The 16138-nt window shown below is 37.3% G+C and overlaps 1 protein-coding gene across 3 annotated transcripts in view; it reads right to left on the bottom strand.

Moving 5' to 3' along the window:
• The window catches only part of FNIP1 (folliculin interacting protein 1), a 132668-nt gene that overhangs the window by 9679 nt on the left and 106851 nt on the right, over positions 1-16138 (bottom strand). For all 3 annotated transcript variants that reach the window (XM_060143529.1, XM_060143528.1, XM_060143530.1), the window contains 3 exons: positions 12632-14048; positions 11652-11820; positions 6654-6851 (listed from right to left, as the gene is read on the bottom strand). In XM_060143529.1, coding sequence (XP_059999512.1) covers positions 6654-6851; positions 11652-11820; positions 12632-14048 — 1784 coding nt within the window. The remainder of the gene's footprint in view (positions 1-6653; positions 6852-11651; positions 11821-12631; positions 14049-16138) is intronic.

Genomic DNA, 16138 nt, shown 5'->3' on the forward strand with positions numbered 1-16138 from the left:
CTTCAAATATTTCCTCGGGTCCTTTCTCTCTCTCTTCTCCTTCTGGGACCCCTATAATGCAAATGTTGTTGTGTCTAATGTTGTCCCAGAGGTCTCTTAGGCTGTCTTTATTTCTTTTCATTCTTTTTTCTTTATTCTGTTCTGCAGCAGTAAATTCCACCATTCTGTCTTCCAGGTCAATTATCAGTGCTTCTGCCTCAGTTATTCTGTCATTAATTCCTTGTAGTGTATTTTTCATTTCAGTTATTGTATTGTTCATCTCTGTTTGTTTCTTAATTCTTCTAGGTCTTTGTTAAACATTTCTTGCACCTTCTAGATCTTTGCCTCCATTCTTTTTCCGAGGTCCTGGATCATCTTCACTATCATTATTCTGAACTCTTTTTCCGGGAGGTGGTCTATCTCCACTTCATTTAGTTGTTTTTCTGGGGTTTTATCTTGTTCCTTCATCTGGTACATAGCCCTCTGACTTTTCATCTTGTCTATCTTTCTGTGAATGTGGTTTTTGCTCCACAGGCTGCAGGATTGTAGTTCTTCTTGCTTCTGCTGTCTGCCCTCTGGAGCACATTTTTTTTTTTTTAACATCTTTATTGGAGTATAATTGCTTTACAATGGTATGTTAGTTTCAGCTTCACAACAAAATGAATCAGTTATATATACACATATATTCCCATATCGCTTCCCGCTTGCGTCTCCCTCCCTCCCACCCTCCCTATCCCACCCCTCCAGGCGGTCACAAAGCACCGAGCTGATCTCCCTGTGGAGCACATTTTTAAAGCATGCAATCTTAGCTAAAGGAGTGTAAACCTTCTCTAGCTCATATCAAAGATTTAGAGTCTACAGTTATTTTTGTACCGTGGTAAATTACACATAAGATAAAATTTACCATTTTACATATAAAAGTTACCATTTTAAATACTTAAGTGTTCAACTGAGAGGCATTATGTACATTCAAAATGTTGTGCAAGTATCACCACTACCCATATCCAGAACTTAAAAAAATATGTTTTTATTCCAAATTTGATAAATAAAACACTCAAATTAATACATTACAAATGTATTTAAATTAGAAAGGCTGCATTCTCCTGTGAAGAGCAAAAGAAAAAAACTTTGCAACAGCTCACAGAGAGTGCTCTATAGGCCTTACTAGAAATGTTTCTAAGCTGGAATATTAAAAACTAAAACATATACTTTTTTTTTATTGTCAATTAACTTGATCAATTCACTAATAGGTGATTTTTCATGTGAATGGATGATATATATGTATGAGGAAAAAGGCATGAGGTGCAGGTGCTAAAACACTAAATTCTTGCAGAGTATTTCTTCCCAATGGAAACCAGCTGCTGTTAAAGCTTCTAAGAAAAACACATTTTGTTTTTCTTCAGAAAAAACAATTGAATGTACTTCTTGGCATACATTGTTTTGTGGTACATATTTTGTGGTATAATGCTCATGTAGGCTGAAAATAACTTAAGCGAAAAAAAATCTATAAAATGTTTATAATAAAATTCATCCATATATATATACACACACACACAATTTACCACACTACCCATTTTTAGGTATACAATTCAATGGCATTTAAGTACATTCGCAATGTTGTGCACCATCATCACTATCCACTTCCAGAACTTTTTTTCATTATCCCAAATAGAAACTCTGTACCCAGTATACAGTAACCCTTCATGCCCTCCTTCCCACCACCCCTGGGAACCTCTATCTACTTTCTGTTTCTATGAATGTGCCTATTATAGATACCTAATGTAAGTGGGACCACACAATATCTGTCCTTTTGTATTTTGCTTGTTTCACTTACTGTAATGTTCCATCCATGTTGTATCATGTATCAGAATTTCATTCCTCTAGGTTGTCACAAAGCATCGGGCTGATCTCCCTGTGCTGTGCGGCAGCTTCCCAATAGCCATCCATTTTACGTTTGGTAGTGTGTATATGTCAGTGCTACTCTCTCATTTCATCCCAGCTTCCCCTTCCCCCATGTCTCCATGCCCTCAAGTCCATTCTCTATGTCTGTGTCTTTATTCCTGCCCTGCCACTAGGTTCACTGGTACTGCTTTCTAAAATTCCATATATATGCATTAGCATACATTTGTTTTTCTCTTTCTGACGAGATATGGGGATATATGTATACATATAGCTGATTCACTTTGTTGTACAACAGAAACAAACACAACATTGTAAAGCATTTACACTCCAATAAAGATGTGAAGAAAAATAAAAATAAAACAAAACTAAGACCCGCCAGGGACAGACGTGGTAATATGTATATTTAAAAAAAAAAAAAAAAGAATTTCATTCCTCTTTATGGCTGAAGTATTCCATTCTATGTATTACACGTCATTTGTTGATGGACACGAGTTGTTTCCAATTTTGTCTACTGCAAGTTAATACTGCTGTGAACATTACCATACAATTGTCCCAGTCCCTGCTTTCAGTTATTTTGATTATAAACCTAGAAAAAGACTTGCTGGACCACATGACAATGCAATGTTAAACTTTTTGAGGAACTGCCAAACTGTTTTCCACAGCAGCTGCACCATTTTAGATTCCCACCAGCAACACACAAGGCTTCCAATTTCTCCGCATCCAATACTTTTTATTTTCAGGGTTTGCTTGATCACACCCATCCTTATCGGTGTGAAGTGGTATCTCACTGTGGCTTTGATTTGCATTTTCCTAATGACTAATGGATGTTGAACATTCTCTCATGTGCTTATTGACTATTTGTATATCTTCTTAGGAGAAATGTCTACTCAAGTCCTCTGCCTATTTTTTGAGCTTTTTTTTTTAACATCTTTATTGGAGTATAATTGCTTTACAATGGTGTGTTACTTTCTGCTTTATAACAAAGTGAATCAGCTATACATATACATATATCCCCATATCTCCTCCCTCTTGCATCTCTCTCTCACCCTCCCTATCCCACCCCTCTAGGTGGTCACAAATCACCAAGCTGATCTCCCTGTGCTATGCAGCTGCTTCCCACTAGCTATCTATTTTACATTTGGTAGTATATGTAAGTCCATGCCACTCTCTGACTTCATCCCAGCTTACCCTTCCCCCTTCCCATGTCCTCAAGTCCATTCTCTAGTAGGTCTGTGTCTTTATTCCTGTCCTGCCCCTAGGTTCTTCATAACCATTTTTTTTTTTTTTAGATTCCATATGTATGTGTTAGCATACAGTATTTGTTTTTCTCTTTCTGAGTTACTTCACTCTGTATGACAGACTCTAGGTCCATCCAGCTCACTACAAATAACTCAATTTCGTTTCTTTTTATGGCTGAGTAATATTCCATTGTATATATGGGATCCCCATCTTCTTTATCCATTCATCTGTCAATGGACACGCAGGTTGCTTCCATGTCCTGGCTATTGTAAATAGAGCTGCAATGAACACTGTGCTACATGACTCTTTTTGAATTATGGTTTTCTCAGGGTATATGCCCAGTAGTGGAATTGCTGGGTCATATGGTAGTTCTGTTTGTAGTTTTTTAAGGAACCTCCATAATGTTCTGCATAGTGGCTGCATCAATTTACATTCCCAACAGTACAAGAGGGTTCCCTTTTCTCCACACCCTCTCCAGCATTTATTGTTTGTAGATATGATGGCCATTCTGACTGGTGTGAGGTGATACTTCATTGTAGTTTTGATTTGCATTTCTCTAATGATTACTGATGTTGAGCATTCTTTCATGTGTTTTGGCAATCTGTATATCTTCTTTGGAGAAATGTCTACGTAGGTCTTCTGCCCATTTTTGGATTGGGTTGTTTGTTTTTTGATATTGAGCTGCATGAGCTGCTTGTAAATTTTAGAGATTAATCCTTTGTCAGTTGCTTTATCTGCAAATATTTTCTCCCATTCTGAGGGTTGTCTTTTTGTCTTGTTGATGGTTTCCCTTGCTGTGCAAAAGCTTTTAGGTTTCATTAGATCCCATTTGTTTATTTTTGTTTTTATTTCCATTTCTCTAGGAGTTGGGTCAAAAAAGGATCTTGCTGTGATTTATGTCATAGAGTGTTCTGCTTATGTTTTTCTCTAAGAGTTTTATAGTGTCTGGCCTTACATTTTGAGTTTAATCCATCTGGAGTTTATTTTTGTGTATGGTGTTAGGGAGTGTTCTAATTTCATTCTTTTACATGTAGCTGTCCAGTTTTCCCAGCAGCACTTATTGAAGAGGCTGTCTTTTCTCCATTGTATGTTCTTGCCTCCTTTATCAAAGATAAGGTGACCATATGTGTGTGGGTTTATCTCTGGGCTTTCTATCCTGTTCCATTGATCTATATTTCTGTTTTTGTCTCAGTACCATACTGTCTTGATTACTGTAGCTTTGTAGCATAGTCTGAAGTCAGGGAGCCTGATTCCTCCAGCTCCGTTTTTCTTTCTCAAGATTGCTTTGGCTATTCTTGAGTAGTTTCTTTGCTGTTGTTGAACTGTAGGAGTTCTCTATGTATTCTGGATATCAATCTCTTTTCAGATATATGATTAGCAAATATTTTCTCCTGTCAATTGTCTTCACTCTGTTGATAGTGTCCTTTGATACACAGAAGTTTTTAAGTTTGCTGAAGTCCCAATTTATCTATTTTTCCCTTTATTGCCTGTGCTTTTTTTTCTTTGGTGGTACGCGGGCCTCTTACTGCTGCGGCCTCTCCCGCTGCGGAGCACAGGCTCCGGACGCCCATATTGCCTGTGCTTTCGATGGCACCTCCAAGGAATCACTGCTAAATCCAATATCACGAAAATTATCCTCTATGTTTTCTTTTTTTTTTTTTTGCGGTACGCGGGCCTCTCACTGTTCTGGCCTCTCCCGTTGCGGAGCACAGGCTCCGGACACACAGGTCCAGTGGCCATGGCTCATGGGCCCAGCCGCTCCGCGGTATGTGCGATCTTTCCGAACCGGGGCACAAACCCGTGTCCCCTGCATTGGCAGGCGGACTCTCAACCACTGCGCCACCAGGGAAGTCCCCCTATGTTTTCTTTAAAGAGTTTTATAGTTTTAGTACTTGAGCTTAGGTTTAAGTTTAGATTTAAGCTTGAGTTCATTTTTGTATATGGCATAATAAAGTAAGCATTCAACTTCATTCTTTTGCATGTATATATTCAGTTTTCTCAGCATGATTTTTTGAAAAGACTTGTTTCCCCTTTTAACAGTCTTGGCTTCCTTGTCAAAAACCAATTGACCATATTATGTGAGGGTTTATTTTGGGGATACTATATTCTATTCGTCTTTATGTCTGTCCTTATGCTAGTATCACACTGTTTTGATTACTGTCATTTTGTATTAAGTTTTAAAATTAGGAGGTGTGAGTCCTCCAACTTCATCTCAGTACTATCATCTTAATAATACTAAGTCTTACAAACCATGAATATGAGATGTCTTTCATTTATTTATGTCTTTAATTTCTTTCAGAGATGTTTTGTAGTTTTCAGTGTACAAGTCTTTTGCCTCCTTGGTTAAATTTATTCCTAAGTAATTATTCTTTTAATGTTATTGTAAGTGCTTTCTTAATTTCCTCTTCAAGATTGTTCATTCCTAGCTTATGGGAATGCAACTATCTTTGCATGCTGATTTATCTTGCATCTTTGCTGAATTCATCTATTAGCTCTCTCAGGGTTTTTTTGGTGGAATCTTTAAGTTTTCTACATATAAGATCATATTTGCAAGCAGAGATAATTTCACTTCTTCCTTTCCAATTTGGATGCCTTTTGTTTCTTTTTCTTGCCTAACTGCTCTCGCTACAACTTTCCAATACTATGCTGAATAAAAGTGGTGGAGGTGAGCATCCATGTCTTGTCCCTGTTCTTAGGGGTAAAACTTTTAGTCTTTTACCACTGAGTATAATGTCAGCTGTGGGTTTGTCATATATGGCCTTTGTCATGTTGATCTACAAAGGTTTTTAACTATGCTATATTATAGTTCTCCTAACAAGAAAAGGAAAGAATCTTGAAAGTTGGAAATGATGTCTTCAGTAAGAGGTTACCAGTGTTATAAAGAGCGATCATCCAAAGTCCTAACACAAAAATGAGGATATAGAATTCACTGGCATTCTGCACAGAGCTTAGGGATGTTGCATTGCCATACCTCACATGATACTAAGTAAGGCACTAAATTCTGGCTGCTGAAATCACAGACTATATAGACACGTACACATCCCTTTCTGTCTTAGTCAGCTTGGGCTGCAACAACAAAGTACCACAGACTCAATGGCTTAAATAACAGAAAATTATTTTCTCCCAGTTCTGGAGACTGGAAGTCTGAGATCAGATCAGGGTGCCAGCATGGCTGAGTGTTAGTGAGAACTCTCTTCCTGGCTAGTAGATGGCTGCCTTCTTCCTGCGTCCTCACATGGTAGAGAGAGCACAATCTCTCTCTTCCTCTTCTTCTAAGGCCACTAATCCGATCATGAAGGCCCCACTCTAATGATCTAATCTAACCCTAATTAACTCCCAAAGGCCATCACACTGGGGAGTTATGGCTTCAAAATATGGATTTTAGGGGAACACAAACATTCAGTCCATAACACCTTCTTTCAGGAAAACAATGATGAAGCTAACAGTAGTATTCAATGTAGGCACATACATAACAATAGGGTTAAGTTAGCTATCACAGTGCTCACAGTAATTCAAGCCTTACAGATACTTACAAAATTTGGAGACAAGTTATGCTTATAAAGCTGAAGAGTGGAATGAAGCAGATTGGAAACAAGACTGGAAACCAACACTTCCTTTCCCAATTTATTATCTGTCATTCGTCTCTGGCTACTGGCCACTTGAACAGTCCATTTATCCATATCTGCTATAATACAGACAGCTTCTGCTATTGGTTCATCCAATACTGGATGCTGGGGAAAAAAAGAAGACATCATCTTATGATAAATAAAGTTTTCAAAGATAATGTTAATGGGATGGGCAAGGAAGAGATACTAGACAAAAACAAAATAAAAGAATATGAAATTCTGAGAGCTACTGCCAAAGAAACCTTGACAGTGAAGAGTGAAATAGTAAAGTAACTTAATAACAAATACCCTGAGATATTTTACAGAAGTCATCATAGGTAGAAGTTCATTACCAGAACTTTGTATTCTTTAATCCAGAACTTGAATTTCACCAGTATTTTGATCATTCATTCATTCAACAAATTTACTGAGTGCCAACTATGTGCCAGGCAACTGAAAGAAAATGTTTTTACCTTGAGAGAGCTAAATATTTTAAAAATCAGTAGGAAATAAATTCATATGAAGAAGTCAATGATAAGGTTCTGTGCTAACTACCCCATCCAGTCAGGCATTAATTTCCTTGAGCACCTCAGAGGCTATCCCTTGATTATCCCTTCCTGGCTACGTATGCCAGGTTTTTTCTGTTTTACAGATGTATATCCAGAGTATGGATATAACCGTTCATAAGGAGACAAATCAACAGGTACTAACATGTCTCTCCAGGATACATGGTTAAATGAAAAAAAAAAAGTCACTACACACACACACACACACACACACATACACATTATATCCCAATTATGTTTTTAAAAATCAGGGGACTTCCCTAGTGGTCCAGTGGGTAAGACTCTGCACTCCCAATGCAGGGGACCTGGGTTTGATCCCTGGTCAGGGAACTAGATGTCGCATGAATGCTGCAACTAAGAGTCCGAATGCCACAACTAAGACCCACCACAGCCAAAATAAATAAATAAATATTTTAAAAAAAAAAATTTACCATCTATATCTAAATGCAAATGTATAGAAAAAAGAATGAAAATACTCACATCAAACTATCATAAAGATCTTTGTGAAGAAGTATGGAATATTAAGAGTATGAAGAAGGATTTTTACTTTTTGCTTTGTATATATTGTTTAAATTTCTATCAGAAGCATTCACCTAAAGGATACTTTTATAATTAGAAAATTTAACACATAGTGAAAAAAAATTTTTTAACTCACATACACGGATAAAAGGACCACAGGCATATGGCTGTGCCCTTGGTTTCCCACAGTTTACACACAAAGGCCAAAAATGACAATTAAGTACACAGCACCACCATAAGAAAGAAATGCTCAATACTTTAATTTTTTTTGTATTTGGAAAGGTAAGGATTTCTTCACCACTGGACAAATGAATTAACAACAATAAGACTGAAATATAAACTACAATCTTGAACCCAATGGCCTTTTTCCTTTATAACTTTTACTATTACTAAAATTTCATAGCAAGAATGTAAGTTTATTCCTGGATAAACCCAAGTTTGGCACCCCCAAAGGATATCCCTTTGCCCAGTTAATAACCACTTTGAATAAAGCTTTTTGCTCAATGCTAAGGAAACAAAGAGAAGGGAGCTCACAGTCTTATGAGGGAGATAAATACATGTGGCTATGAAAATACTTGCATAATAGACAAAATAGTAACCAAGTGCTGTGGTACCAGAGGAGGGCAAGAGTGGGTTCTGTGTGACTGGTAGTTACACAGTGGAAGGGACATAGGGATATGACACTGATTCTTAGCGATTCTTAGGATTCTTAGCGATTCTTAGGATTCTTAGCGAAAAATGGGAGAGGAATATGGATGATTCTGTAAGAGGGAATATCATGAGAAGACTCGAAGATAGAAGTAGATGGATGTAACCAAATTTGTGAAAAATGATACGGAGAAGTGGGGAAGAAGAGAATGGCAAGTAAGAAGCATGGAAAGATACATTGTGAAGACTTTCCATGGAACTCTAAACTTTATATTTGTTTTTATAAAATCGTACTTAAATATTTCTTATTCAACTCTTACCAAGGATATAACATTTTTCTATTCATCAACTTCATTACTGAAACATAATTTTGGAAAGGGTATATATACCTAAAGATGTAAGGTATATCTTACTTTTTTAAGAAACAATAGTGAATATATATTTAACATAACTACCTCTGTGATTATAAAAGAAAAATAAGACAGGAGATATGATCAAATAATTAAAGTGGAAAACAAACTGTTAAAGGAAGATACTACTTTCAGAAGCAGTGGGCATCTTTAGGAGATGAGAATTATGATGGGTGCTCATCTACTATCCTCACAAGGAAATGTCTAAACCGATAATGGGGAAACTGCTATGAAATACACCTTTTACTTTAAAGGGTTAAAAAGCACTTTAGAAATTAACTTTATAGCTCCTCAATCAAAAAGTCACGTGGCTAAGATTTTAAAAGCTATTTTTTTGGTAAGAAAAAGGAAAATGAGCCCACATCAGTAGTTTCCCAAGAAAGAAGGGTCTAAATCCCAAGTTTGAGATTAGAAATAATCCAAATCAAACTCACTTTAGGAGCTGTTAAAGAAAAAAGGGGGCAGTGCCAGTCATTCATTCTGAAATTGCTTGTTTTCACACAATGGATTATTATAAGCAAAGTCCTAATTGGATAAAATTTCAATTGAACCAATTTCAGTCCTTTCACTTCATCATCAACTTCTGGAAAAAACAGCCTACACCCCACGGGAGCATATTCTCAACTGACATATTATAGTAGTCACCTCCACAATACTAAGTTTGTATCCAGCCTCAAATACTTCCAAGTCACAAAATAGGAAGTATATGAATGGGAATTCATATGAATCTAAAGTACATGAATGGGAATTCATATGAACCTAAATTCAGTGAATCTAAAGCTTAATATTTTTTAAACCTTTTTCTCTGAGTTCCATAACTTCTACAATACGAATGTATCCACAATCCTACCAGCCCTTTTTCTCTCCCAGGCATTTCCAGAATCTCAATACATAAACTCCCAAATCCTTAAGTATCTCCTCTCTAGCAGATACTCCTAGATTTCCACCACATTATAAAACCTGATTTTTTCAGTTGCCTTCTAGGCATTCAAACATGGCCTTGCAGAATGCACTTTTAAACTCAAAATGTACCAAATCAACTTCAGTGTACCTTCCTCAAAACTAGCCAGTTTTCTTTTTTTTAAAAGAAGAGAGCGAACCCCAATGTTGTAAAGGGAACAGGTTTTAGGGACATTACAAACTGCTGTTCAAACTAGTATTGTCTTTTGGAAAAGAAACTACAAAACATGTAACAAGAACATGAAAATACTTCTAATCTTAAAAACTGGACAGTAACTTCATTTCTGGGAATCTAGCCTAAAGAAATCATCTTAAATTCATAAAACACAGCAAGAGTATCAGTGTTATTTATAACAATAAAATGAAGAAAAGTTGTTTTAAAAGTTGAGCAACAGAGAATAGAGAACACAGAAATAAACCCATGTATATATGCTCAATTAACTTATGACAAAGGACCCAAGAATATACAATGGAGGAAGGACAGTTTCTTCAATAAATGGTGCTTAAAAAACTGAACAGGGACTTCCCTGGTGGCACAGTGGTTAAGAAGTCGCCTGCCAATGCAGGGGACACAGGTTTGAGCCCTGGTCTGGGAAGATCCCACATGCCGTGGAGCACCTAAGCCCTTGCACCACAACTACTGAGCCTGCATTCTAGAACCTGGGAGCCACAACTACTGAGCCGGCATGCTGCAGCTACTGAAGCCTGCGTGCCTAGAGCCCATGCTCCACAACAAGAGAAGCCACCACAATGAGGAGCCCGCACACCACAACGAAAAGTAGCCCCTGCTCGCCACAACTAGAGAAAGCCCACGCACAGCAAAGAAGGCCCAACACAGCCAAAAATAAATAAATTAATTAATTAATAAAAAAAAAAACTGAACAGCCACATTGCAAAAGAATGAAACTGGACCACTATCTCACACCATACACAAAAGTCAACTCATATGCTATATGAGTACTATATACCATGACCAAGTGGGTTTTTTCCCACCTAGGAATACAAAGATTGGATTAACATCTAAAAATCCATCAATGTAATCTATCACATTAACAGTTTAAAGAAGAAAAACCCACGATCATTTCAATAGACACAGAAAAAGTATTTGACAAAAACCCACACTCATTCATGATTTAAGGGCGTGGGGGACAGAAAATTCAAAACACTAGGGATAGAAGGGAACTTTATCCACCTGATAAAGAGCATCTTATAAGAATCTAACAGCTAACATCATGCTTAATAATTAAAGGCTCAATGTTTTCCCCCTAAGAAAAGGAACAAAACAAGGATGTCCACTATCAGCACTTCAATGCAACACTGTACTGAAGGTTCTAGCCTGTACGATCAGGCAAGAAAAAGAAAAAGAGGCATCCAGACTGGAAAGGAAGATAACATGAGCCTGTATGTAGAAAATCTTAAAGAATCCACACAAAAAAACTATGAGAACTAATAAAAGAGTTCATCAAAGTGGCAGGATACAACAGCAATATACAAAAATCAATTGTACTATATACCAGCAATGAAAATTAATTCCATTCACATTTAAGCATTTGCAATATTTTGAAATTATAAATAACCTAGTGATGAACATCTATGAATACGTACAGTATTTTCTGATTTCCAGTTTGATAGATTCCTGGAACTCTCTACTTGCTTTCACAATGACAGGTACAAACATGCAGGTTTTTGCATATAAAGTGATGGATTTAGAGAACAACAATTGTATTACACACTGAAGTGTTACCAAAAATAAGGCAATTTTGGGTTATACTGGTTAACAGAGTTCGTCCTAAATAAATTTAAGAGCAGTGAAGGTCACTTACCTGCACAGCATGAGACAAATCTGACACTAAACACTGACGGAGCCTCTCATCATTCCCAATTCCTTGAAGAACAAAGTCAGGCACATAAGAAGAGCAGTAGCCACCCAGCAAGGACCTCCCGAAGTTGGCAATATTGGGCTGAACAGCACTCACTTCAATTAACTTTGACCTGCAAGAAAAGTTCCAAAAGAAGGCATACCTAATCAGTAATAAATATATTTTACCAACACACACACAAAAAATTGGACTCTACTAGTCCACATTTCCAGTATCATCATTCTTTATAAAATATACTAATAGTAAAATCATCCTTAAATAAAAACTGGCTTAAGGGCTCAATGAGACCACAAAATACTCCTTCCTATCCAAAAAGGGTCTGTAATGGACAACTCTGTAATGAGGTGAACATAAATCTTTCATAACAGACTTTAGGAATGCTGTCCCTTGTGTATGTAACACATTCTTAATACAATCAAATTATGGAAACCATCATCCAAAACCAAGTATAAATAACTCACAAACCCAAAGCTTGGTATATAACATTTCTCATGTATGAATCTTTTCCTTGTATTCTTGACCAAGAGTATCCATTCTATGCTTTCCTCTTATTTCCAAACTTATTTCTAACAACTATTTCCTACCTTCTCTCAGCGATTACCTCTCCCTAGTTGTCAGGCTCAGCACAGGTCCTTTCTGGGCAGCATAACTCACTGCTAAATGAAAACTCCTAGGCAGTAAGCCATCTCCCACACACCAACACAACTTTTCTCTAATGCCTTCACAAAGCTTTTCTGGGGCACCTGTGGGGCTTAGCCTTTAATCCTTCTTCTAAGTAAGAGCATGTGATAATAAAAGAGTATTTGTCCAGAACAATGGTCTCTTCTTTTATATTAGCTACTACCAACTTTCAGAGATGAGCTAAACAAAAGAATGGTACATATTTTTATAGGTTCTATAAAAGGCTAAAACTTCGTACTTACCCAGGAAAAGGTATCTCATCTTCTTCTGCCCAATCTTCTTGCTCTCCTCCATAATAACTGCTTACTTGTCTAGTCACATCATGACCTGTATCTTCACTTTCACTATCCCCAAGGGCACTATCTGAACTTTCATTTCTTGGAATGTCCCATTCAGCTCCCACAGCAACTTTTTTCTCTGAACTCTCTTTATCCCCATGGGGGACAAGAATGGAGAGTGTATCTCTTTGGTCTTGCTGAGGAAAGCAGGTTTTACATGAATCTTGGTGAACTGTTCCTACACATTTGCAAAATTCATTGCTCTGTTTGCTATTTTTTGTATAAAATCTTTTTGAAAACTCTAACATACAGCAGTGTTCTTTACTGTCTGTACTTGTTTTAACTGGAATATCATCAATAGTCCTGGTTTCAATTGAATCATCATTAAAATACTCATCAAATAAGCTCATGCTTTCAGGGTCTGAATGATTCCAGCAGGGAAGTTCACAGGGCTCTCCAGATACCATGTTCAGTATATCAGGCTCTCCAGATTTAGCTGTTTGTGCAGTTTCTTGATGCTGATCAACAGCCCCTCTTTCCTCCTTCGGTGATTTGGTGTGATGCCTGGTAATCTGATCCACTACTGCCTGACTCCGGAGTTCAGTATCTGAGTCGGGTGACATAGAATCCCCAATCAAGAAAGTAACCTTTGTCTGGGTTGCCTCACAAGAAAATGCAGCTGTCACAAGTTTATCTGGAGGTTTTTTTTCCACAACCATTCCTGTGGATCTGAACACTTTACCTGTGTGATTACCTGAATCTAGCAATTCCTCACTCTGCCATGATTCCTCTGCAGGCTCTAAGCTTGACTTTGACAATGCACATCTGTCCACTGGAGCAGATCCTGTGCAAACAACTGTTTCTAACTTGGTGTCAAGGCAAGTTCTTAATTTATCTCTGCACTGTTTAACATCAACAGCATTTTCTTCTTGGCAGTCAGAAGAAGGAGAAATCATTCGGCACTCGTTTGAATTTCCTAGCAGCTCCTTAGAGCTGTTTTGAATATCTTCTCTCTCTTGTCGCAAAACATTCTCTATATTTTGCCCAAGGAGTGGACGACTGCAATATTTACAGTTACAATTAGGAGTCCTTGTTTCTTCTGACTCTTTAAAGAGCAAACTGTTTTTGTTTCTATGCATTGTAATAAGCACATACTCAGATTCTTCGATTTCACCTTTCTCTAAAGTGGTTGTAATTACTGTGCCTGGCATAACAATGGCTTCATCGTCTCCATTTTCTAAAAGATGGGTTTCTTGAAGTTCAGAGCATCTTATGAAGTAAGTAAGAAAATAAAGCAGCCTCTGGACCATGTCTTGTCGTTTACCAACTACCACAGTCCTTGCTAACCGTACAGGAGAGCCAATAGCGCCATACAAGTCTCCTGAAATGGAAAAATAAGTTAATGGACACATCCTCTACTCATACTAAGCAGGCTATTTTCAATTATCAGAAACCCACTATTATTTTATGAGGGGTAGTTCAGATTTTACTCTTGGTTCCTTGATAGGTTAGTGATTATTCAGGACTAGGATGAGATGAATGGTCTTAACCAAAGAGAATGGTGAATGGATAGGCTTTCTACCTTCCTCCTTAAGCAGCTGCTAATAAGGTGCTGAAACCATAGCAAACAGTCAGTTGTGAAAGTCACCAAGAACATGCTCTGTGCCAGTCCCCTTGCAGAGCACTTTATATGGGTGGAGAAGTACTGACTGAAGTATTATGTGCAAAAGCACATCTGCTGGGGACCAAGGAGAGGAAAGGAGTAGTAGTGAAATGGAACAGAGCTGAAGTAGTCACATCACACACTTAACCTTCCTTGATTTAAATCATATTCCTGAACTTCGCCGGTTGCTGCCCTACCAAAGACCTCACCTTAGCTCCCGTGTTTTTAAAAGCCCATTTTCCTTTCCATTCCATTCCCTAGAGGGTTGGGTACTCAGGATAGACCCAAAAGGGCAACACATTTAGCCCTGTGATTCATTTTCACTTCTGTTATCCATATTACACATGTAGAGCCATTACATTTAGAAAAGGAGGAGAGGGATTTAATTCAAGTTTTGCAAGTTGTCAGTATACCCATTTAAAGAATTTCTATTTTTACTTTATAAGAACCCCATACTTTTTAAAGGAACAAACATAAATAGGTCTCAAATAATATACTACAGACTGTACTAAGATAAATTTTCTCCTCTGGCTAAGAAACTGGCTCTAGTACCATCATGCCACTGTTCAAAACTACTCCCAAGGTTTCCACTAACAACCAAATAAATTGAAACTGCTTTGGTATGGTAAATGAGTCTTTCATGACTGGTTCCACTTTACTTTTCCAGGTTCATCTTCTGATAGTTTCCCTATTTTACCTTTATTCACCCAAAGTCCCACTTAAACTGGACCCCTGAATGTGCTCAGCACTTTTAACACCTAGACCCCTTTACTCATGCTATGTACTTTCCCTTCCCTCTGTATTTCTGCCAGTCCAAAGTTTCCCACCCAAGCATCCTCCCTTGGACAAAAGTAAGCTTCCCTAATTGAACTCCCACTAAACTTTTTATTTCTTATAGTTCCTATTTGAATTATCATTACTGTCCACATATACTTTACCTACAGTATAAGACTGTCACTTCTTAAAGGCAAGGACTAGATATCATTCATCTTTATACCCTCCAGGGTTCTTTGCACAGAGCCTTAGATATATTGTGCATTCAATAAATGACTGTAGAATTGAAAACAGATTTGAAATGTTCAAATTAAAAAAAAAACTACTAAATTACTTGGTTTGAAAAAAGGTAAATTAATATTCATACAATGAAATACTACATAGCATTAAAAAGGAATGAACTATTAATACATACAACATAGGTGAATCTCAAAATAATTATGTTGAATGAAAGAACTCAGACCAAACAAAAGCACTTAAGTGTATGATTCCATCTATATAAAGGTCTAGAAAATACAAACTAATCTACAGTGACAGAAAGCAGACCAGTGGCTACCTGAGTATAAGGAACAGTGAACAGGCAGAGTAGGGAGGAATAGGAGGGAGGGATTACAAAGGGCATGAGGAAACTTTTGTAGTGATGAATATGTTCACCATCTTGATTTTGGTGATGGTTTCAGAGGCATATACATTTTGACATATATATCAAAATATATATGGAAAGGAAAAGGAGGGAGGAAAGGGAGGGAGGGAGAGAAGAAATAGAAAGAGTAGGAATGAGAGAGGGACATTGGTTGGTTATATGAATTAATAAGCCACATTACAATCTGCCTGGCAAGCTCACTCACCATAACAACCTAAAGGAAGTTTAAGTTTCTACCAGGTCACCAAAACATTCTCACCATACTCCTCCCCACATCACCAAATAGCAATAGACTAAGAGTTGGAGTAACAGCAACTACATTTACCAGCCACTGTCCTAAGCACTGTTCTCACAGTATCTCATTTACTTTTCACATTATGAAGTATTTACT

Source organism: Lagenorhynchus albirostris, chromosome 3, assembly GCF_949774975.1.
Source record: "Lagenorhynchus albirostris chromosome 3, mLagAlb1.1, whole genome shotgun sequence".
Taxonomy (NCBI): Eukaryota; Metazoa; Chordata; class Mammalia; order Artiodactyla; family Delphinidae; genus Lagenorhynchus; species Lagenorhynchus albirostris.